Below are 26,753 nucleotides of genomic sequence, written 5' to 3' on the forward strand. Positions count from 1 at the left end.
TAATTTATCAAGTCTCATATTTAGATTTACTCACACAGTACTTGTATGTGAGGAATACATGCTTACTGCACATGAATAAGAGTATATTATTAAAGTTGTATACACAGTGTTACAATAATGATGAATGGCATTTTGCAGGTTACAAAGTCCCACAGTCAGACTAGTCTTTGTAGTCTGAGAGTCACAATTTAATGCTTAAACCAAAGTACACACAGCCAGCAACACAAGACCATAACAATTTACAACCCATCAATATTTCAACAACATACATTAGGCTAATCTACTAACCTGCTAAAACTAATGCCAAGGACCCAAACATGCTTACAGAATATGTCATATGGGTCTAATAAGATTACTATCACAACAAAGCAAGCCAAAATATCACCTTATATAACTATTCACAATGACTACACATTTCTGTTTTCTCGAAGAAGGAGCAAACTTTCAAGTGTTCGTCAGTGAGTCTATTTCTTCTTGCAGTCAGCACTTGTCCACCAAGACTGAAGAGGCATTCAATTGATGCACTAGATGGCAGAGCTGTATTAGTGTTCAGAAATATCTTCTTGACTATAGGTTAACTGTTGAGAGAAGATATTTCTCTGGAATAGTCAGCCAGATACATGGTCATCTGAGAAGATATGCTAACACTGGCTGGTGTCAGCTCTTTGAAGCTGAAGAAGCTGTCTTCAGCAGTTAGTGCAAGAGCTTCAGATGACCCAAGCACAGGTTCATTCAGTTTTTGCATGGCATCAAGGAGCAGAGGCTTGCCTCTGAGTTTCTGCTGCTCATTGTTCATCCATCACAAACAGAACTACAGATACATTGTGTTAGTCAGAATGAGCTCTTTGCACTCCAGAAGGTGATTGAATCGAGCCTCAATGCCTTTAAGAAGAGCCCAGTGGCACAACAAGCTTCACAGACTACCTGCCTTTGGATAACTTGTTTTTCAGGCTCCACTACACAACTTTTGATTGCACAAACTCAGCAACAAAGATAATTTCTGCAGGCCTGAACATGGCATTTCCAGTCTGTTCACATATCTCATTCAGCAACCCTTCACCCTGAGTTGCACTGCGGTGAATTCTGTCTCGTGCATAGAAAGTAGAATTCCATTGTATAGCATTGGGAACAGTCAACGCCAGATCACACTTATTGTGAACCACCTCAGCAGCTTGGGTGCTGTGACTAGCCTTGTTCCAAACAGCATAGCATTTGGCCATGGTGTTTTGCATGACCTTTTTATACTATGCATCATCACAAGCAGATTCAGCATCATGCACGGCAAATAGACTCAATGTGTGTGCTGCACATCTCAGATGGTGAGAAAACGAATAGATGTTCTTGCTTTGCCCTGACTGATTCAGCATGGCTGTCATGCTGTTGTAAATTACTTCACCATCATCATCCTCGTCTTGGGACAGAATGCTTGTAGTCTGATATCTCTCACATTCTGCAAAGACAGTGAAAGTCTTTACAAAATTGCTGCTGTTGTCAGTAAATGTTGCACACACCTTTTGATCTATCTTGTACTTGATGTGAATGCTCACAAGAGTTGACACTATGAGATTGTATGTATGCTTCTCCTGTATTCTGCAGCATGACAAAGCTTTTGACTTTTGTTGAAGTGTGTCACAGTTGATCCAATAGGTGGTAATGCCAAAGAAACTACAATTCTGATGGGTCCAAATGTCAGCCATAGTGCAAATAGTTGAAACATTTGCCAAGGTTTCCATCAGATTGTCTTTCACATCACTGAACTGTTTCTCCACCCGTTCAACAAGAGTTTTGCTGCTCATGTCCATCTTTCCTGGCTGCACACCAGTTACAAAGTTGATGAAGGATGGCTGTTCAATAATGCTGAAACACTGCATGTCATTCACCCCAAAGACAATGATCAAACTATCCACCTTGGACTGTGTGACATGACCAGAACCAATGACTGCTGCAATAGATGGCAGTGTAAATGATTTCTTGTCTAACTTGTCAGCACCTGAATTAACTGCATTCCTTTTTGGACTATTTAGCTTTCTAATTGCAGTAGGAGGTGATGTCTGAAGATGCTTTTTTAAATGCAACATACTGTTTGCTGAAGTTCTGTAGGTCTTCTTTGTCAACGGACATAGCATATATTTCACATCAATGTTTTTTCCATCGTTCGTAATTAGGTCAAAGAATTTTGTGTATATGGATCATTCAAATGAACTTCGACTTTCCATTTCTGAGTGAAAGCACTAAGCAGAAAAATAAACAGATGTGCGTGGAATATCTATATATTGCAAATGGATACTACGTTTAATCTTTCATAACCAAAGTCTCTGTCAAAATGTGGCTCTGACTGGCTGAAGCTTAAAATAAAGGGACTGACAGAAATACAAAAAAAAAAGAAAGTTAAAGTTAACTGTAAAGAATGTATTTTTTTGAAAACATGAGCCTGCAGTGAATGAATTTTCTGAGTTTTCTTTAATAGCTGAATAAATCACTTATTTTCTATTTCAAACACCTACATACTATGTGGGAACAGCATAAACAACTGAAATGCTGCAAGAGTAAGCTTTTATTTTTGCAAAAAAAAAAGTGAAGTCCTGTCCTTTGCACTGGCCATGGGAATGGTTTCTCCCGCAGAAAGTTTTTTCTACAAAACAAGTCCCACTTTGGGCATTTGAAAAGGTGGCAAACCCATTACTTACTTACTCTGCCTGTAGCCTTAATTTCAAAAATAGGTCTGCCTAATAAAACCAAATATATTCCTGTGATGCTTCAAAATTTGGTCTTGGTGCAGTTATTCTTCAAGAAGGTAGACCAGTGGTCTATACATCTAGAACTCTTAACCAAACTGAAATGCAATATGCTCAGATTGAGAAAGAACTTTTGGCAATAGTATTTGCATGTTCAAAGTTTCATGATTATATCTACAGTCGAGCTATTCAAATTGAAACTGATCACCAACCTCTAGTTACTATTCTAAAGAAACCTATGCATTCAGTACCAGTGAAATTACAAAGAATGATGCTCAAATTGCAAAAGTACAACTTCAAAATGGTCTGTACAAAAGGCAAACTTTTTTTTTTGCTGATACCTTATCCAAATTGCCCAGAAATACAATGGAACTGCTTAATGCAGAGAATCTTGACTTTTATGTCATACAAGTGTGTAATATTAGTACTATGAAACTTGATGAACTGAGAGCTCATACAAAGACTGATCCAATTTTGCAAAAGCTCAACCACTACATTAATGTTGGATGGCCATCAAAGCAATCTAGTGTACCACCTGAAATGCAAACTTATTTTCCTTACAGAGATGAGATGTTGACGGAAGATGGCATTATTTTCAAAGGTCCTAGAATTGTTGTTCCTGCTTCCTTACAACATGAATATATCCAGATTTTGCACTGTGGTCACCCAGGTTCCGAATCTACCAAAAGAAGGGCAAGAGAACTAATATTTTGCCTTCTGTAGCAGAAGACATTGATAAACTACTTTCTTCTTGTTCAGTATGCAATAGTACTAAACCACATTTGCAAAAAGAACTACTTCATCTAAGTCAAGTTCCTGAACTACCTTGGTCAGCATTAGCCACTGATATATTCAAGTGGAGCAATCAGCATTACTTAGTGTTGATAGACTCTTATTCAAACTGGTTTGAGATTGATTTACTACCTAATCTAATGTCCACTGCTATCACCAAGTTGAAACATCATTTCTCAGACCATGTTAGTCCACACAAAGTTATTTCTGACAATGGTACCCAATTTACCAGTCAGTTGTTTCAGAAATTTACAAAAGAAAGTGAATTTGTACATGTTACTAGTAGTCCAGAATATTCACAGTCAAATCGACTAGCTGAATGTGCAGTAAAGAGTGCAAAGCAATTACCTGAGAGGTCAAAGCATAATAATACCAATGTCTTTTTGAATTTACTTAATCTCAGAAACATACCCTGTGACGATATACTTGGCTCACCTGCTCAGAGACTTCTATTTAGGCAAACCAGAACAACATTGCCTATTAGCTCCAGTTTGTTGAGGCCTAAAGCTAAGAACAACAGAACAATTAGAGTCTAATTATTCAGAAAGCATTCTTTCCAGAAGTCCAGCTATGATAAATCAAGCAGATTTCTTCATCCATTGAAAGAAGGAGAGACAGTGAAGATACAAACGGTGAAAGGTTTTGACCAGATTGATCAAATAACAGGTATATGTACCGAGCTGCAATCCTACTTCATAGAATTTGAAGGTGTTGAGCGCAGGAAAAATTGCAGACATCTCCTTCCTGTACCAGAATCAATATCGCAGCATTGTTCCTGTGATAAAGACTCTAGATCTCAGAGCAATCCAGACAATGTTCCTGGTTCCTGTTGCAGAATGTGTCTTAACTTCTGCTTCCATTCCTGATGTCCCTAAAGTTGAACATTCAGCAAAGACAGTCCCAGTTGCTAGACCTAATTCTAATTTCTATGTCATATGATTTGGTTGTATTTTCAGACTTAGTGTGAAATACACAGCAACCTGGTCATAACTGTCTATATATATTTAGTTCTGTATAATTGCATGACAAATAATTATTTGTATTGATTGCATGTCAATTAATGTCATCAATATTGCATGACTTATTTCTCAAAGAGGGAGGATGTAGAATAGTGTGTGTATGTTGTACTTTTAAGAAGTGTTTCAAGGTCAACATATGCATATAAATAGCAGGCACATGCTAGCTTCAGTGCCATTTTGAGAGTGCAGCCAGACAGTGAGCATGTATGAGTGTAATAGCTAGTTTGTTTATACATTTATCTAAGTTGAAATTATTAAGCCTCAGTCCTGATGTGCTTGTACATAATAAAGCTGCTTGAACAGAAGCCAAAAAGGCTCATCTATTTTACCCTGACTGGACGAGTGACACCCATGATTGCAAATATAAATATGTGTGCAATCTTGCCTCAAAATCATTCCTATAGCACAGCTGTTAAATATACCAACACATAATATAGCAAACCAATTATTCCATTCTCATTCAAAAAAATGAACTATAGCAACATTCTTCTAGTCCATGGAAACTAAACAGCTCCAGTTAGAGACCAATCACATGACTAGCACTAGCAAATAGGGATCGATACAGTGGTGAAGCCCCTTCTTCATAAATACACTCTCAATCATATCAAACTAATAACCAATAACCATAAACAGCTAGAATAAAACATCCTACACTGAAAATGTATAAGAAGTATCTATAGTTCTATATACGAAATGTACTCCAACAAAATACAAACTAAAATGGTTCTTGTACGAAACTAAAGATAATCACAAGTCTAAAAATCACCAAAAAAACTACAAATATATGGAGCCCCTTTCCAGTAGTGCAATATAAAATATACATGCATAAAAAAACTAAACATCTATACTTACTAGACAGTACATGTAATAGTTAAACAAAGTACCAACACAATAAAAATCTAAATAACACAGCAGCCAAAGCGTAAGGCTGCCAGTGCTTAACCATATAAAAAAGGGTATATTGGATATGCACATGAAAATAAACATAAGGTTATATCAAGCAAAACAGTCTGGCCTGCATTAAACTATGAAAACATATATATTTTAATTATAAAGCAACCATGACTTAGATTCATCAAAACTTTAAGAGCAAAAACAGCAGCAACTGACTTAATATTATAATTGGCCAATCAATAATAACACTAATCATATATAACATAAATCAACCTAAAAGTAACAAAAAACACAAAACAGAAAAAAAACACAAACACGTCACTGTCAAAGGTCTTGTTTTAAGTATCAGTTTCAATTAGACCTTCTCATTCAGCCCTGGTAACTGTTCCACTGTGGCGAATGTGATTAATAGCAATATTGTTATTTGGAGGAGTTGTACAGCTTGATGTTCAATTCTAGCATAGGGTTTCATTCTTTGTGAATGTACTGACATCATACAATAAACATTACATCACGCCAGTCATATCCCTTGATATGTTGCATGAACACATGAAAATAGCTTTGGATATCATGGCAGTAGACATTTGTTCTGCCAATATCATGGTGGGAGTGCTACTTTGGCACATGCATTGAGTCTTGTGGTATAGACAAGTGTGCTCCAGTTCTTGAGTGATATGTGTACAGACATAGCCATGAGTAAGAACTATTTATATGCACACCCTACACCCTAAACAGACACCAACATGGCTAACAACAGGAAAAACAATGCTCCTACTTATAAGTGAACCTGCAAGCTACCCTAAAAATTATAGACCAATAACTTGCCTTCCAATGACATATAAACTATACATGGGAATTGATGCCGACAGAGTTTATAGTTATTTAGAAGAAAACTCAATTATGGCAGTAGAACAAAAGGGCAATAAAAGAAAGTCATATAGAACAAAGGATTATTTGTTGTTAAAGTTATAGTGGAGAACTGGAAAACAGGGAAGAATCTAAATATGGCATGGATTGACTACAAAAAAGCAGTTGATACTATCCCAAATTCATGGATAAAACAGTGCTTAAAAATGTATAATTTATTTTTTTATTTATTTTATTTATTTTACATTTGTTAACCGGGCTAGTCTGGCTGGATGCATGTCCATTTTCATCAGAGGCCCGAGGAGAAAAGCTCCATTAACATACTCATAGCTAACAGTGAAAAAACAATCAAAAAAATTCAAACAATCTATAAATTTAAACAATCAGACACAAATGCAAAAAGCAAACAGCAAATAAACCAAATGTAAAAAACAAGTAAGCAGATTAGGAACAGTTATTATGTAGTTTAGAAGAATTCAGAGGTAGTAGAAAAAAGAGATAACAATGGAGAGGCGGTATTACAATGAATTAATTGCTAGGGAGAGACTGTCAAGGAATGAAGAGGACTGAGAAAATAATTGTGACATATGGAGAGTCAGTAACAAATTCACTAATTACAAGTTAGAATAGTACAAGTTAAGCCAGGGTACTAGTAATAGGAAAGAGACACCCTACACTGATTGACTGCATTACAGTGGCCATGAAACAGTGGCAGACCACTTTGCAATTAAGCCATGATAAATGACAAATTATTATCCCAGGGATAAAAATAAGGGGGATATTCCAGGGTGACTCTCTGTCACCGCTGCTATTCTGCCTTACTCTTAACACATTAAGCTGCCTACTTAACAGCTTAGGCCATGGCTATAGTTTGGCGCCTAGAAAACAACAAAGTGTAAACACTTCTCATCTTCTCTTTGTCAATGGCATGTATACACACTGAGCTGAGCAGAAGGAGGGGCACTGACCACAACTCTGATCTGTGATATATAACAATAAGTATCCTGTTTTTTTTCTTATTTTTACTAGTTATTGCTTATTCTAGCCATTTATAGCACTTTTATTGTCTGCTGCATACTTTTTACTGTATTTTATTGCTATAAACTAATCTGCACAGTTGTACTAAACTTGTCTGCCTTACAGGACCTTTAAAATCATGTTTGTTGCTGTCACACTGTTTGTAAAGCTTTTTTAGGTAGTTTCACTGCATGAAGGGTATTAACTGGAAAGTTTTTCCATTCGTTAAGCATCTGTTTGTTCTGATTTCCTGCCAAGAAGTGTATCATATGACTGATTTGTTTGCAGTTAAAAGCATTCTCTAGAGTCTCCTTGCTCCTTTATCTGTTTAAACCTATCATTTAGTGACTCACTGCTGTTTGTCTGCTGTGATAAACATTTCTGTAGTGTTTTTCTGTCTAAAATAGTGTAGCTAGTAGCTATAGCACAGCTCCGTTCAGGTTTTCTGTCCCTGGGGCCTGGTTGTTTGTTTGCAGTGTTTGTTGGTTCTGAGCACATGTTCCAGGCCATCTTGGCTTAGCAGAAGCCTTTCTTCACTTTAGTGAGAGTTCTGTTGTTGATTGGCTGCTGGCTGGTAAAGGGTGGCTGGTTTGGGGCTTGGAGTAAGCACTCATTGGTTCTTTTGAGCTTTTTTTTAAAGTTGTTTCAGGTTGTACCTTCTTGTATTTAAGCCCTAACTTTGAGAGTATTTCTGTCTATACACACTGAGTTGAGCAGAGGAGGGGTACTGACTACAGTTCTGATCTATCTGTGATATATAACAATAAGTATCCTGCTTTTTTGCGTATTTGTACTAGTTATTGCTTATTCTAGCCATTTATAGCACTTTTTATTGTCTGCTGCATATGTTTTACTGTATTTTCTTGCTATAAACTAATCTGCACGGTTGTACTAAAGTTGTCTGCCTTACAGGATCTTTTAAATCATGTTTGTTACAATCACACTGTTTGTAAATCTTTTTTAGCTAGTTTCACTGTGTGAAAGGTATTACCTGGAAAGTTTCTCCATTTGTTAAGCATCTGTTTGTTTGTTCTGATTTCCTGCCAAGGTGTATATCATATAACTGATTTGTTTGTAGTTAAAAGTAGTCTCTAGAGTGTCCTTGCTCCTTTATCTGTTTAAAACTTTCATTTAGTGTCCCACTGCTGTTTTTCTGCTGTGATAAACATTTCTGTAGTGTTTTCTGCCTAAAATAGTGTAGCTAGTAGCTGTAGCATAGTTTCCCACTCTCCCTCTCTATTGGTGTCTTGTTATACTTGGTGGCTTTGCAGTTGCCCAGCCCTACTGTAAATTTGATTGGGGACACTCCTCCCAGTCTACTGTTATTAGCTCATTCTACGTAATACAGAGAGAACATTTGAGAAGGCCAACTCCCTTAGTTTTTTAACCTAGAATTATCTTCTGTTCCTCCTTTCTCCCTTTCCACTTTACTAAAAAAATAAACTTTATTTATCTGCTTGCTGCTTTTACAGTATTTGTGTTTCCTCCTCCAACTCTATTACTTCATCTTGGTTTTTCTGCTACTTGTTCTCTAAAGTGTTCAATTGCATCTTCTCTGCTGCATTTATTACTGTGTTTTGAGCCTGTTTCAAGTTTAAATGTTATTCTAAGCCTCTTCATTTTGGTTTAAGCACTTGGGTTTTAAGCCTACCCCTTAGCTCTCCCTGGCCTCTCTTCCTCACATTCTGACAAATATGGATGGACAGTTTCCTATGGTTTCTCCTGCCAGCCTGGTTGATGTGGGCATCCTGAGACAGTGTAGCAACTACCTCATGTACACAGACAACCATCTCTACCACCTAGGAACACAGTTTGTGAGAGATGCAATTACATAAAGAAGCTAGAGTCTGTGCTCTCTCCCTCACAAGCCAGTACATCTGGCACTGAGAAGGTTGTCAACACAATTACTACACCTCAAACACTACCCACAACTACACAACACACACCCACATATGTGGAGGTCCTCAAAAAAACAAACCCAAACAAAGGAGACCTTAGAGGCAAAAACACATGAGAACTCCACAACCCTCCACACCACATACCATGCATAGTCCACACACCAGTGTCTCTCAACCACTAAGGCCTAACAATAAACATAACATATTATTCATAGGAGACTCCATTGGGAGACACACTGATGTGCCTCTCACCAGGCTGGATAAGGAGAAAGTCACGGTTAGTTGTTTGTCAGGTGCCAGAATCTGCCATTTCACACACGCACTCAAGTCTCTCAACAACAGGTACTGTTATGACTCTGTCATAGTCCATGTTGGCATGAACGACTTGAGGCATACCTCGGTGGACTATATGATGAGAGACATGATTGAGCTAGCTGAATATGTGTCCCAGTCAGGTATGTCCCTAGCCTTAAGCAGCATTCTACCATCACCCAGAGTGATGCCTCAATACAAACAGAAAATGATTGACTTTAACAATTGGCTTAGTTTCTGGTGTCATTCCGGGGGGATCCAGTACCTGACAGCCTGGGAAGATATGATCGACGGACCACGATGCTTTGCTAGAGATGGCCTGCATCTGTCCCACTTAGGCTTCAGGTTTCTGGCAAAGGCCCTTGCCTCCCTCATAGTGCCTTTTTAGGAAAAGTCACAAGGTTACTACTACCAACATAAACATTTCAACAAAATGTAAATTAAAGGTCATGCTGCTAAACGCTAGGAGTCTAAACATAAAACTGCACTCATTGCAAGCATTATTAATCCTGGAAGATGCTGACATTTGTCCAGTCACAGAAACCTGGTTCAAAGCTGCAGAGAGCACCCCAGCCTTACCTGGTTACACATCCTATCACACATTCAGACCCCAAACTATGGGCAGCAAAGCCAAAGGAGGTGGAGTTTCAATATATATTAAAGACACACACACCTCCAGGCTAGTTAAACAGTATGATGCACAGGAGACACTCAAGTTGCAGTTAACCATTAACAAGACCCCTATTCAAATTATAGTAAGGTATAGGCCGCCAGATTTGACTCAAGATGCCCACTCCACCTATCTGGAACTCTTCAGATCTATCAAGATTCAACCCTTTACCCTGATGCTGGGTGACTTTAATTACCCAACCATAGATTAGAAAAACTACCCATGCCAGAACACAAATCCTCAGAGATTCCTCGATTTTATCAATGCAAATGACTTGGAACTGCTAGTCGATACCTCCAAAAGAGGTGATAATATCTTGGACCTGGTATTTACCAACATGAGTAACCATTTCAGCACCCTTACAGTATCATCATCCCTGGTAAGATCCAACCATAAAATCGTCATTTTTAAAGTCACTATCTCCCCTGACCCTTCTCTAGCTAGGGTCAAACAAAAAAACTTCTCCAAAGCTGATTACAACCTCCTGAGGGATAGTATAAACAGCTGCTTCACACACCCCTCCCCCACTGTAGGAACTGGCACCAATGTCCAAATCTACACCAAAATACTATATGAGCATTTATATAGATGCATTGAATCAGAAATACATGACAGGACAACATCATCCTCCACAAGGAAGAATAAACCTGTCTACTGGACATCTGCAATAAATAAACTATACAACAAAAGGAAAAAATTACTGTCCAGGACCAAGAAGGAGCAGGTGCCCAAATGGAAGCAATCTCTCCTTAGCCTGAGCAAGCAAATAAGAGCACTAGTGAAATCCTCTAAAGCCAACTTTGAGTTCAAATTAGCCACATCTACTAGACAGAGTCATAAGACCTTCTTCACATATGTCCAAAATCTCAAAGGACGCACTCAGATCTGTTCAGAACTGGTGGTCAAGGACACCACATACACAAATGCTGTAGAGATAGCCAATCTACTGGCTGATAGATTCAGTGAAAACTTCTCCCCTCTATCCCCCCATCAGTAAATCAGGACATCCCCAGTACCTGCCCCCCCACCCCTTATCTCTAGGGAACAGGTCATCACTGCTCTCTCAAAGGCAAAAAATACAGCCTCCATGGGACCCGATAACATCCCTGGCTGCATCCTACATGAACTCAGGCATGAACTTGCAGCACCATTAGGCACCCTATTCAACCAAAGCCTGAGTACTGGCTTTGTCCCAGCCAAGTGGATGACAGCCACTGTCATCACTTTACGCAATGGTGGGGCGTCCACCAATCCGGGAAATTATAGACCCATCAGCCTAACTAGCCTGATATGTAAGGTCATGGAATGGATTATCATGGACCTCATTAATAGGGACATTGGCAACCTCCAAACACTTGACCCCACACAGTTTGGCTTTGTTAAGGGGAGGTCATTTCTGTTAAATCTGGTTGACTTCTTTGAGACAGTCACCAAAGCCATGGATGAGGGGAAGACTGTGCACACCACCTACCTTGACTTGGCCAAAGCCTTTGACACTATTCCCCACTTGGGCATAGTAGATAAACTCTCTCAACTAGGCATCAATTCATATGTTACCAGATGGGTAGCAAACTGGCTAACTGATAGAAACCACCTAAACAAAATAGGGGAAGCCACCTCAAGCAGTAGACCCATAATGGGTGGCGTACCACAGGGATCGGTCTTGGGCCCTCTGTTATTTGGGATATATTTCTCTTGGGTGCATGCCAAAACCAGAGGACTATGGCTGACCAAGTTAGCAGATAACTCCAAGCTGGGTGCAGTCATCAATTCACCAATTGATGTGGACGTCCTCCAAGAGGGTCTCACCCAAACAAATGACTGGTGCCAGGAACATGGCCTCAAGCTGTATGCCAAAAAATGCATCACCATCCCCTTTGGGTAAAGTGACATCTCTACATATTATCACATTAATAACAATGCCCTAAGTACACAATCAGTAGTGAGGGATTTGAGCACCAGGTTGATAGCAACCTGACTTTTGACCACCATGTTGATTCCGCTGTACGAAAAGCTTTCTACATGGCTCACCTCATAAGTAAGGGTATCTCATCCAGGGACAAAGAGGTCATAACATCCCTGTATTCTTCCCTTATAAGGCCAATTATTGAGTACAATGCCCTCTTCAGCATGTACCTCGCAAAGCACATGCAGCAGCTGGAAAGACCACAGAGGTTCCTCACCAGTAGAATCCAGGGCCTCAAACATCTACCCTACACAGATAGGCTAAAAGCCCTATCCCTCTACTCAGTTTCATGCAGACTCCTCAGGGAAGACCTCTATTTGGCATATAAAGCAATCTCAGACCCTGCCTTGATGGGACTACTGCATATCCGCAAGTCAAGCTCCACTCGAGCAACCCATACATGTGACCTCAACCTGGTCTGTGACATCAATAGGATTTGTTGGCAGGACAGATTTGTGTACCAGAGACTCCCCCATCTATGGAATAGACTCCCTCTCCACATCAAGCAGAGTACCTCATTATCCCTTTTTAAGTGCAACCTGGATAACTGGATGGGAAACAGAAAATACACATGTGTCCCTGCTGGACAGGGGATTTGGGTGCTGACTTGCCTAAATATGGGCTAAACTCTTGGCTAGGCTTATAAGGGCCTCAGAGCCAATAGCCTAGTAACCTCCTATGATCCTATGATTTAAAACTGTATAGCTCATCAGATGAGGAGCTGAAAGCATAATTGCAAGTTGTCAAAAAATTTTTAGATAATATAAGAATGTCATTTGGTCTTGATAAATGTGCAAAAGCAACCTTTAAAGCAGGAAAACTGCAGCCCAGGAAAACATCAGTTTGGGACAAGAATGTGATATAAAAGAACTTGAGCAAGAGGGAGTGCATAAATATTTGGGAATTAATGAAGGATCAACAATAAAACATGAGCAAATGTGAATAAAACATAGTAAGGAATACTTTAGAAGACTTAAATTAATCCTGAAAACAGCATTGACATTTAGGAACAAAATCCAAGCTATAAACCAATTTGCTGTTCCTGTCCTAACTTACAGTTTTGGTGTGATTGACTGGCCCCAACATGTGTTGGATAGACTAGATAGGAAAACAAGAAGGATGCTTCATGCTCACCAAATGATTTATAAAAATCAGTGCATGCCAAGATTATCTATTCCCCATTCCGAAGGAGGGATGGGGCTCCTTGAAATTGATTACATATATACATTTGCAATCGTGGGACTCCACACATATCTGCTGACCTCACAAGACCCAAATGTAGTGAAAGTTTTGAAACATGAGGAGAATAAATCTAAGATGACTTCTCTGCTTAATCTAGCAGAAGCATATCGGCATCAAGCAGGAATGGAAACCAAACCAGAAGTAGATAAAAATCAGGCAGCAACTGAATGTGCCAAAAAACAAAAGAAAGAATATAAGGTGAAGGACCAGATGAGAAGGCAAGAAATGTGAAAAATGCATAAATATAGTTGTAAGTATAGAAAATTTCTGGAAGAAATTCATGTTGATCAGGAAAGGTTAAGGAGAAGTGAATTCAAACCAAAAGATGAAAGGTTAATATTGGCGGCCCAAGAAAGTGGGCTGCGTAGACTGGTTTACAAAGTCCATTGAAACAGACGAATGTAGGTTTTGTAAAACCAGATTGGAAACAGTCGCACACCTCATTGCTGGTTGTGACATACTAATGGCAGAAGGACTGCATACTGAAAGGCATAATAATGTGGCAAGATTGTTGCACTGAGGATTGTGCAAACATTATGGTACTGAAGTGGCTGAAAAACAATGGAAATAAGAGCCACAAAGCATCATAGAAAATGATGAAGTTTACATCACATAGGATCATTCATTACCAACATTTCAAAAGATAGATGCTAGAAAACTGGATATAATGGTCCATGAAAAGAAGACAAAAGTAGGATTGATCATTGAAATCACCACACCCAGTGACTACAGTGTCTTGTGTACAGAGAGATACAAAGTCATAAAATATCAGGATTTGCAGGCAGAAACTAGAGCAATGTGGAAGAAAGATACCCAGACAGTCCCAATAGTAGTAGGAGCAATGGGTCTTATAAAAAAGAATTTACAATCGTATTTAGATATATTACCAATATGTGTTGGTACAATACAAGCTTCTGGTGTCATTCAAAGGGGATCCAGTGTCTGTCAGCCTGGGATGACATGCTCGACAAGCCGCATTGCTTCACAAGAGATGGCTTGCACCTGTCACCCCTAAGCTTTCGAATACTGACCAAGGCTCTTGCTGCCCCCATAGTGCCTTTTTTAGGCAAGGCTCAAAAGTCAAACCCACCTCCGTAAATAGCACAATTAACAAAAAACTGAGTGTTATGCTACTCAATGATAGGAGTTTAAATCTCAAAATGCACATGCTCGATGCACTCCTCAATATGGAGAATGTCGACATCTGTGCAGTAACTGAAACCTGGTTCAAGGCTCCAGAGAGCTCCCCGGCACTACTAGGCTACAACTCAAAACACACATTTCAGCCACAGAACACGGACCAAAACACAAAAGGAGGGGGTGTATCCATATTCATCAAGGATACCTACACCTCCAGGTTAGTGGCGCAGCATGATACCTCTGAAATCATCCATGTCCAACTAACATCGGGCAAATCTGCAATGCAAATTGTGGCCTGCTACAGATTACCCTCCATGACCCAGGACCACCACTCCACCTTTCTGGAGACACTGGAAAACATGAAGGTCCTACCGAACACCCTGATATTGGGCAATTTCAATTACCCTAACATTCACTGGGAAAACTATTCGAGTACAAACTCCCAGGCCCAGCGCTTCCTGGAATTCATCAACTCAAATGCCCTGGATCAGCTGGTAAACTCCCCTACCAGAGGTGAAAACATATTGGACCTGGTCATCACCAACATGGGTGAAAGGTGTTCCACATTGGAGGTCAACCCGTCACTGGTTAGATCAGACCATAAACTAATCCCTCTGGATGTCCACACCCCACCACCACCCCCAACTAAGGAAACCACAGTAAAAAAACTTTTCTAAAGCAAACTTCACCTTACTTAAGACAGAGGTGGTAAGTTTCACAGCCCCCATGCTAAAGGTTAACATTGCCCAAGATGCAGAAACCTTTACAAATGCACTCTATGTGCACCTACAAGGATGCATGGATCGTGCCATCCCTAGCAAAACCAAGACTCACTCCTCTAAAAGAAGGAAACCAGTTTGGTGGACCCCTGCAATAAACAGGCTATACACTAGAAGGAGGAAACTAGTTCAGAAAAAAAAGCAAATCCCAAGAAGGAAAGACATCCCTGATCAGTATCAGTAAGAAACTAAGGTCCCTCATGAAATCATCCAAGGCTAACTTTGAAAGAAAAATAGCCAAGGATTCAAAAGATAACCACAAAGCCTTCTTTAGCTATGTTAAGAATCTAAGTGGCAACTTGCAGATATGCACTGAACTAGTGCAAAATAGCACAAAATATACTGAACCTACTGATATTGCTAACATCCTGGCAGATAGATTCAGTGCAAACTTCACCCCTCCTCACCTCCAAAAGGGCCCACAACAATACCAGGAAAGTGTAGTGTCCCAAAAATCACAGACGCACAGGAGAAAACAGCCCTTTCAAAAGCCAAAAACACAGCGTCAGTGGGACCAGATGGTGTTCCAGGCTGTGTCTTGCATGAACTACAGAACAAACTAACCCCCCACCTAAACTCACTGTTCAAACTCAGCCTCTCCACAGGCTACCTGCCCATAGAATGGTGCACAGCAACAGTTATTCCTCTCCACAAAGGAGGGGCCACAACTGACCCTGGTAACTATCGCCCCATAAGCCTGACTAGCCTGGTCTGCAAGGCTATGGAGCGCATCATCATGGAACTCATTAACAAAGACATTGGGAACCTCCAAACACTTGACCCAACCCAGTTTGGCTTTGTTAAGGGCAGATCATGCCTACTAAGCCTGGTTGACTTCTTCGAGACAGTCACCAAGGTCATAGACGAGGGAAAGGTGGTTCACACAGCCTACCTTGACCTCGCCAAGGCTTTCAACACCATTCCCCACTCAGGTATTACAGAAAAACTCACCAGCCTGAACATAAACCCCTACATCATGAGATGAGTTGCTAACTGGCTTACAGACAGAACTCACACGGTAAGAATAGTGGGCTCCAGGTCCGACTGTAAACCAGTCACAAGTGGTGTCCCACAAGGCTCGGTCCTGGAACCCCTACTGTTCAGCATATACTTCTCAGAAGTACAGGTAAACACAGGAGGACTATGGCTAACCAAGTTCACCAATGACTGCAAACTGGGAGCTATAATTGACTCTCCGGCTGACATGGACATCCTCCAAAAGAGCCTTACTGAGACGGACACCCAGTGTCAAAGTCATGGCCTCAAGCTAAATGCCAAAAAATGCATAGTCATCCCGTTTGGGAAAAACAAAACACCCATGATTTACCACATAGGTGGCAGCCCCCTTAATACAGAAGAGGTAATAAGAAATCTGGGGACTCAGGTAGATAGTAATCTCTCCTTTGACAATCATATTACCAAATTAGTTAGGAAATCCTTCTGTGTGGCCCATCTAATTACTAAAGGGTTCGCATCTAGAAATAAAGAGGCTATAGTGCCTTTCTACTCATCACTCATTAGACCCATCATAGAGTACAATGCCCCATTTGGGATGTACCTCACAAGACACTTCCAACAGCTGGAAAGACCACAAAAGTACCTCATCAAGAGGATTACTGGCCTCAAACATATGTCTTATGCAGCCCAAATGAAAAAACTCGGGCTGTACTCAGTGGCATATCGCTTACTCAGAGGTGATCTCTGCCTGACTTACAAAGCCATGTCCAACTCAGAATTGATGGACATGCCCCACCTAAAGAAATCCAAGTCACTGCGAGCCACGCGCTCTAGTGAGCTAAACCTCACCACAACAATAAATAGAACATGCTGGAGGGATAGATTCCTGTCACAGACACTCCCCATGCTTTGGAACAAAATTCCAAATTACATCAGGCAGAGCCCCTCACTAACACACTTCAAGAGAAACCTTGACGAGTGAATGGGTAACAAAAAATACACCCCGGTATCACTTCATTGGCTCTGCTTGACAGAGGATCAGTTAATTAATTAATTTGGCAGCGAAAGCCAATACACTCTGGCTAGGCTTATAAATGCTCTCAGGCAGATAGCCTAGTACGTACCTATGAACCTATGTAACTCCGTATGAAATGCAGAAGGAGTCATTACTGGGCACATTGTGGGTGCTGTGAAGAGCACTTCTGGCTGATATAAAAGACTGAAACAATACTAATTTCATGAACTTTAATCGTACTTTGACTTAGGAATGGGGTCCATTCCCATCATGGTATTAGAAACCCAAAAGATTTGTAGAAATTAAAAAAGGGAGAAACCTTCTTTGACTCACGGAACATTGATATAGGACTGATCACAAAGGGATGCACATGAGCATATTCATTTAATTGTCATCACTCTGACATACTGATATGATATTCATACCATTTGGTATGTACCTCTCAAGACATGTGCAACAACTGGAAAGGCCGCAGAAATACCTCACTAAAAGAATCACAGGCCTAAAGCAGATGCCCTACGCTGACTGCCTTAAAAAACTCCAGCTATACTCTGTTGCATATTGTCTACTCAGAGGCGATCTCTGCTTAACATGCAAGGCTATGTCAAACCCAGAGCTGTTGGACATGCTACACCTAAAGAAATCCCAATCCCTCAGAGCCATATGCTCCAGGGATCTAAACCTTGTCATCACAATAAACAAAACATGCTGGAGGGATAGGTTCCTGACCCAGAGACTCCCCAGACTCTGGAATAGATTGCCCATACATGTCAAGCAGAGTGCCTCTTTGGCCTTCTTCAAAAGGAACCTTGATGATTGGATGGGAGAAAGGAAATTCACCCCAGGGATCATGTCAGTCACCCTGCTAGACAGGGGTCCAGGGAAGTAAATAGTGTGGGAAGAAATAGCCAGGGAATTGTTATGGCTAGGCTTGTATAGGCCCTAGGGCTGATAGCCTAGTACCAACCTATGAACTTATTATCAGGGATCCTTTCTTAATTCACACATTCATTTTGTTTGTGACAATATCAATTGCTACCTCCTGTGGCAGATGCTGATAATACACAGTTCTGGGGTATACATTGCATCATAGCATGGTGTTTACATCTGTTCTTATCTGTCTGCACAATAACTGTGTCAGGCAGGAGTGCCTTACGCAAGGGTATTACAAATGTTGCATTCTGCTCTCACATTTGTAACACCAGACACACCTACATATGGGATGCATAACCATTAGAATATTGAAGTGCATAATTCCTTTCAAAGGTGATCCTCCTTGTACATGTGTTAGGCCTATTTCTGCAGTATACACAGTTAATACACAGCTCAGTAATAACAATTATATAATGAGTTTGATCCTTGCAAAAGAAGATTGTGGCTTCCAAGCCATTACTATTTTCCAACATTTTATATTGATGGAATGCACACTGTACAAATATCCCATAATGTATATACTGTCCGTGTGAACTGTCATCTCAACTGAGCATTTCAATGACATTCATATGTCATGTCATTCCTCTTTCTTACAATGTTAATTTGTGTACCTGTCACATCCTATAATATCATGTCTGCATTTATTTACCTATATTTGCTCAGGAAGTGTGATGACTATTAATTAGTATGACATATGTATTGCAAAATTTTATTATTACAAAATTGTCTTTGTGACATAAGCACATACACATCAACTATCTTACTAGATTTTGAACAGTTACCCTTCCCTCTTACACATTTCTGTATACATCTCTTTGATTTCATTGCACAGTTGTCCTCAATATACATTTTCTGTCTGGTAACCCATGTACTGTAGTTGACTTTCAGTTTTCCCTCCCCTCTTACTTATTTCTGTATTCATATGTATGATTTATGTGTACAGTACACTCAGTAAACTTTGCCTTCCTTTGTACAGCTTGCATCATTTGCCTTATAAAACTGTTCACGGTGTCTGTGTTTGTTTACTGTATGTGTACTTGTGCTGCTCAGTCCATTTTCCTGGTCACCAATAGTGTTGTTGGCCAGGGAAACTTCTTTGTGTTTATGTACACATGATGAGCAGCATGCACATGCGATTAGTACTGCTGTTCATCGTGCTAACATGTAAACATTGTGTAGGCTTTGCGCAAAGCCTACTCAGATTTTCACAAATACCTGCCAATCAGTATGGATGACTCACTCATCCACTAGGGAAAGACATTCCAGAGATGTGGTGCCTCATGATGAGAAGAGTGACCACCAGGAGGGTCTAGCAGCAGTCTTGGAACCTTCATTAACTCCACTGAAGAGAAGTAGAGGGACCTAGCAGAATAGTATGGAACTAGGAGCACCTTCATATATGAGAGGCCTAGCTTATATACAACTAAATGCACCAAGACTAGAACTTAAAAGATAATACAAGACCAAATCAGCAGTCAGAGCAGACTGTACAGGACTGAGGTAATATAAAAGTAAGTAGAAGTACTTATGAGTAACTGGGCTGTGCAGTTTTCCACCAGCTGTAATCAGTATAGTTCTGTATTAAGAAGTCCTAGGTACACTGAGTTATATTAATCAACAGAGTAAGAGACAAAGGCACATACAACTAAAGAAAGGTCTTTTGGAGGGAGAAGCTGTTTAATGCAGGTAATGTCTGTTAAGCAGAAGCACAAATAGCTTGACAGCAGATGACTCCTGGTCTCTCACTGTTGGTCTGTCATCCAGGTCCACACCAGTAATTGTACACCTTGTCTATGAAGTCCCGTTTATCACTACAATAAATGATGATGGGGTTTAAAAGTGGACAGCTAAAGTTGCTTAATGTTGCATGAATAACCATGGCCAGTATACTGTACAGGTGTGACAGTAGGTACTGTTATCTTTGAAATTATAGTCTTTTTATCATTGTGTTCAGGTTGTGCACAAGTAGCAGATGTTGAACTATGTGGTGTTTCCCCTGCTGTAATGTAATTTCTTCATTCTGTCTGTAGAGTTTGTGTCACATCTGATATTGAATGCATACCTGATTGTGAAACCTGTAAAGGTTATATGTACACCGGTGTCACACCAGCAAAATCTCAGCATAATTCAGTAAAATCAAGTACTCACTAATGTTCCACACTACCTGACTAGACTTATTGCAGAGGTCCTGAAAGTACTAGTACCTACACCACCTCTAGAGGATTCCAGCAGCATCCTCATCTGCATCATAGTCATCACCCCTTATAGGGAGAAGGTACTTCTCACCCTTTATTAAAGACAGTAGTGTGTAAGAGGCACCACCAGTGCAGCTTGAGGTGGCTTTCTACAGATGTAGGGAACTATGGACCTATAAGTCTGACTAGTTAGATATGCAAGGCCATGAAAAGAATTATCATTGACCTGATAAACAATGACATAGGAAAGCTACAGACACTAGAATCTACCCAGCTTTATTTTTGTGATCTGACCTTTGACCACCACATATCTACTGTGGTGAGAAAATCATTCTACATTGCACAACTTAAAAGTAGCACAATGGCATCTTTAGACCAGTCATCAAGTACATTACAACCTTCAGCATATACCTGACCAGGCATTTACAATAGCTTGAGAGACCACAGAGGTTATTCACAAAAAGAATACAGGGAGTAAATAGCAATTCCATTGTGGACCATCTCAAATCCCTACCACTATATTCGGTCCCTTAAACACTGCTGCTCAGCAGTCAATGCCTAGCCTACAAGGCATCCCACACTGATGGATCTGTTGCACATCCACAAAACAAGTAGTATCAGAAATAGATATTCTAAGGACCTAAATCTTGTCTGCTGACATAAACAGGACATGTTGGAGGGACAGGTACGGTGGATATAAAAAGTTTACATTCATAGTTTAGTACTAAGCTAACTGCTCTTGCGAGCTATTTTAAGCCTAGCCAATTATCCCTTGTGAGACTCAAACTCTGCACCTTGTGTTTGTAAGGCAAACACTTTAGCCATCAAGCCACCATTCCCCTGTTAAAATGCCAGGTTTTTGCGATATAGAAAAATGAGACCACAATAAATCATTTCAAAACTTTTCCCACCTTTAATGTGACCTATAACCTGTAAAATATAAAAAATAGAAAAAGTACAATAAGCTTGTTGCATTAGTGTGCACACCCTTAAACTAATACTTTGTTGAAGCACCTTTTGATTTAATTACAGCATTCAGTTTGGGTACACACCTGCCATCAATTAAAGAGACTCTGATTAACCCCAAATAAAGTTCAGCTATCCTAGTAGGACTTTCCTGACATTTACTCAGTTGCCTGCTACAGGAAAAGCCATGGTTCACAGAGTGCTTACAAAGCATCAAAGGGATCTCATTGTTGAAAGTTATCAGTCAGGAGAAGGGTACAAAAAATGTCCACAACATTGGATATACCATGGAACATAGTGAAGACAGTCATCAAAAAGTGGAGAAAATATGGGACAACAATGACGTTGCAAAGAACTGGACGTCCCTCCAAAATTGATGAAAAGACAAGATGAAAACTGGTCAGGGAGGCTGCCAAAAGACCTACAGCAACACTGAAGGAGCTGCAGGAATTTCTGACAAGTACTGGTTGTGTACTACATGTGACAACAATCTCCCATAGTCTCCATATGTCTGGGCTATGGGGTAGGGTTGCAAGACGGAAGCCTTTTCTTACACAGAAAAACATCCAGGCCTGTCTAAAATTTGCAAAACAATGCATCAAGTCTCCCAAAAGTATATGGGAAAATGTGTTATGGTCTGATGAGTGAGACCAAGGTTGAACTTTTTGGCCACAATTCTAAAAGGTACATTTGGAGCAAAAACAACACTTTCCATCACCAAAAAACACCATCTCCATGGTGAAGCATAGTGGTGGCAGTATCATGCTTTGGGGTTGCTTTTCTTCAGCTGGAATAGGGGATTTAGTCAAGCTGGAGAGAATTATGAACAGTTACAAATACCAGTCACTTTTGGTCCAAAATCTTCAGGTGTCTGCTAGAAAGCTAAAGATGAAGAGGAATTTCACCTTTCAACACGACAATGTGTGCACACTTATGCAACCAGCTTATTGTAAGTTTTTTATTTTTTTATATTTTTTCACTTAGATGTGTTTGTTTTTAAATTGAATTGTATAGGTTATAGGTCACAATAACGGTGGGAAAAGTTTTGAAATGATTTATTGTGGTTTCATTTTTTTATATCACAAAAACCTGGCATTTTAACAGGGATGTGTAAACTCTTTGTATCCACTGTATGCATCTCAAAGATTACTCCTTTTCGGGAATCCACTGGAATCCATGTGAACCAAAGCTCATCTCCAACACTGTTCAAAAGTAGCTTGGGCCAATGGATGGGAAATTGAAAATTTGCCCCTATAAGCCTATATCATAACCATAAAATTCCTTGAGGTATTGAGACGTCAGCAATATTTTGTTAAATTTTGGGTAAGCTTGGCTAGGTTTAAAATGACTCTTGGGCAGACAGCTTAGTAACCACCTACGAATATTTGACGAATATTTGACCTTATGAAATGCATTCTGCCTAGCTTTTATCCTGAAATGTCCCACTACTCTTTTTCTACACTGCCTAGGTGTGGTTCCTTCCTCTTAAAGCATTTGTCAGCCACAACTTAATTGCACACATTAGCTCTGTCTGCCTTTTTTGACACCTTTTTTAAAAAGAAATGTTCCATATGTTCTCAGAGCATTCATGATATGATTCTCCTCATGACTGAATTTATCCCTCCTGTGTCTTGTTCCCTTCTTCTGCAACATTTTCTAACTCTCAAGCACACTTGGCAAAAACTACACCTGGTTCACATGTATGAAACTTTAAGCAGTTATGGCTCATGCATGCCATTATATAATGAAGAAAAAGGGATTTCTGAGTTTGAATGCAGGAGTGAAATGCATGCATATAAATGTTTGCTGTGAGAATGTAGTATAGTGTGTATTAAATAATTGCTCATGTATGTTACTGTTTAGCTTAATGAAGGTGGTTTCTAGTATGGTCCTGGTCATTACCCACTGACAGAGACCATTGTCTGCACTAAGCTATTTCATAGATTCAGACAGCACTGAAAGTGGCACCTTGCAAAATTCCACATTTTCCATGTTTAAACAGTAATAACTCACTTCTTACCAGTAAATACAGACTAATGTTCAGCAGATCACACTAAATTATACTGATGACTGCCTTTTCTTAATATATTCAGGTTATTCCTGTTTTTATAAACCTTTTTAGTTTGTTCGTGCTTATCACAGACTGTCATGGAAGCACAGAGGGTGACCTGAAGCTGGTAGGCATAAAGTGAGGCTGATATGAGAAGTTCTCATGCAAATGAGGCTCATCCTTGCTGAGCTCTATGAATTGTACCACAGCACACATGTGTAATTACTCTTATTGGCATAGCTGTACTCTGTTTGCTACTGATGACCTGTGCTTTGCTCAAGCATGTGTCTGAGTGCATTTCTCACCTCAGTTCAGCTCCAAAATACCATACTTTCTGTATGGCTTGTATGCATTCATATGTTTGTCTGTAGCCAGTCCTCACCCTCTCAGGCTGTTGGATACCAGTTGTCCTTAGAGCAGACACTGCAGAGACCCTTCTACAGAGAAGATGCAACATGTCATCCAAGTTGAGAAATGCAACATTCCCTGCAATTTTTATCCAGAAATTGTTCTGTGACCTCCCTATTGCTGCTACAGTAAACAATTTGTATGAGAACACCCTTAAAACATGTAAAATACAACAGGCATATAAGTTTCAAAAGATTAACATTTATTTATGAAAATAAATAAATGTGCTCGTTGTCGTCACTCAGTGGAATGTGGGTATGGCCTATCATGATAAATGTCCTGTTATTATACAAAACCTTACCACATTTATAAGTTCAGTAGTTAGCAACCTTATATGGGTGCATGGTTGGGCAGGGCAGAGTGATGCCACACTCTAGTACTCTTTGCCTCAGAGTTCTACATTTCATTCAGAACATGGTACTTCATGAATGTGGTTCCTAAGTTCATTGGGAAGTACTAGGCAATCAGTCTGCAGACTATTTCAAGCCATCCAAAAAAAAAAAAAAAAAACTGTTCAAAATTTCCCCCTAGCCTCAAAGAGAGCAGGACAAGATAGACCAGGAGAGACCGTGAGGCTGTCCATCCAATTATTTAGGTTTACCTCGAAGGTGCCAAGCGTACTACTCTGCTTTACATGTAGGGGAAGTTTGTTCCAGAGGTGAGGGATTCATTGGGATATGAATCTACCATGCCAATATGTCTTACTTATCTGCTGATGAATGTTTAGTTCCTTTAACTGAGTACTTTGATGTATCATTAGTTCTGCAAGGGAATAAGAGATCAAATAAGGTTGGCTCTTTCATGGCACAAAAGGCTAGACATAGATCATCACAGAGGAATCTGTAAGAAACTGAGTACAAAGAAAAGACTGCTAGTCTCTGCTGTTAACTAAGATTTTTGAGGCCACTGATCTTTTTTGCTATGACTCTCGGAGGTCTCCCAAATTGTGCAATGTGTATTGATAAATACATGCCAGAAGGTGCATTATATTTAATATGGAGCCTGATAAGATATGAGTAAAGGGGGAACTGAGACTTCTTTGGATCTAGTGGGGATGCCTTTGGAAATTTGATGGGCCAGATAAAAGGTTTTCTGAATTGCTGTGGAGACATGATGGTCAAATCATAAGGAATTATCACCAAGAGTACCCAGATCCCTTACAAGAGTGTCTGATTGGAGGGGGACATCCCCTATATGGTAAGTGAAACTACAAGGTTGCTACATTTTTTTACATTTAATTTAAGAGCATTGTCCTTGCACCAATTTTTAACATGGCCTAAGCCATGTTGGGGCAATTGTGAATCAGTTGAATGTTGAATAACAACACCTAATTTACAGTCATCTGCAAAACGTAGTTAACCGTAGGCCAGTTTGGAATCTGTTAAAGCACAGGGTTGTGCTCCAAGCTGGTCTGAGTAAGAGACCAAGATGCTTATCTAGCTGTAGCAAACATCATACCTGCAAAACATGGAAGATGCACAGGTGTCAACCAAGGTGGGTCAACAATACACAGGTTAACCACACAAACCCCCGGATTCATGAACCTTGCGCCAGGCGCCAGCATAGCGTCGGCGTTATAACGCCAAATATGGCTGCTGAGCGATTCAGGTATGAATGAATTCCACGTGCACTACCGGCGTGCGCCGGACCGTCTCCGCCCCCGGCTTAGGTATGCAAAACACACTGTGTGCGGTATTGCACCATGCAAATGAGGGCAAATAGCGATCCACGAAGTGGCGCAGGCGTAGCGTAAGGGCACGGCAATGTAAACCAAAAAAAAACGGTTTACATTTACCCAAACATGACCGAGGAGTAACGGAAGGCTGTCAAAGTCAGGTATCATGTAGGTGCAATATGCCAATGTGGAAAGGCACCGAGAATGTCCAAAGAAAATGTGCACAAAATGTAAAAAATGACATAAATGGCACGTACGTAGAAAGAACAGCAGACCCCCGGGATATGTGCACAGAAGTTGCAAAGCAATGAAATAATATGACAATGTCCTAAAAGAGCAGTATAACACACATCAGCTGCACAGCCACCACACACCATAGTATGTATGTAAAGCTTCAACCCCAGCGCAATGGTTGTCAAGGAGTGGTGGCGGTGTTCGGCGCCGTAACCATGTATTAGTAGTCAATTCCATGCAAATGAGGCAGATAATAGTGAATCGCAAAAATGGCGCCGGTGTAAGGATGGAGCAAACGGCGTAGCGGTACTACACCGAGGAGTGGCCTACACGAGATACATGTCAACCACAGAGGGGTGTGCCACATTTGGAGGAAGGATATTGGAGGTCAGCAAATCTGGGCTGTACAATGCACATCACAGCATCAGGACTGGCGTGTTAGGAAATAGATGCGCTGAGAGTACATAATGCGCGTACAGATGCATGTGCACGAGGATGACTACGTTCCCTAAACCAGTCATGTGACGGCCTCCCCGTCAACAACCACGGATATAGGAAAGTAATGCGGAGAATACGAGGAAATGCGGAAGCAGTGTAAATGGAGCCGTAATGAGCAATCAACACCAATCAATCCAGGAAGGGCAAACGGCGGCAGCTGATAACTCTGCATGCAGACTCCTGCATAACGGGAAAGGGAGGCATATGAATGCAAAGATAGTAGGGGATGTAGCAGAAATGCAAAGAGCAAATAACCGAAATAGCACAGCCAAGTACAGAGGTAGCATAACTGCGGCTGCAGATAAAATGCATCATATGCCATGTGCCTGCAGGATGCAGTAATGTAAGATGCAAAGCCAAGGCAATGCAGGCAACTGTAATGTAACACTACAGGCAGTACCGTTGCAGTTGCAACTGTAAAACCACGGAAATAAGCCATGGATACGGCTGCACAGACACACCCAATGACATCACCGGGTATACAGCACAAC

General features: G+C 40.3%; 1 protein-coding gene across 1 annotated transcript in view; it reads right to left on the reverse strand.

Moving 5' to 3' along the window:
- Positions 1-26,753, reverse strand: part of TTLL4 (tubulin tyrosine ligase like 4) — a 1,780,839-nt gene that overhangs the window by 1,559,498 nt on the left and 194,588 nt on the right. Inside the window, exons 4-5 of the mRNA XM_044073711.1 lie at positions 2,291-2,360; positions 1,392-2,105 (exon numbers count right to left, since the gene is read on the reverse strand). Coding sequence (XP_043929646.1) covers positions 1,392-2,105; positions 2,291-2,360 — 784 coding nt within the window. The remainder of the gene's footprint in view (positions 1-1,391; positions 2,106-2,290; positions 2,361-26,753) is intronic.

This window comes from Protopterus annectens, chromosome 6.part0, assembly GCF_019279795.1.
Source record: "Protopterus annectens isolate FY-2018-M chromosome 6.part0, PAN1.0, whole genome shotgun sequence".
NCBI classification, from domain to species: Eukaryota; Metazoa; Chordata; order Ceratodontiformes; family Protopteridae; genus Protopterus; species Protopterus annectens.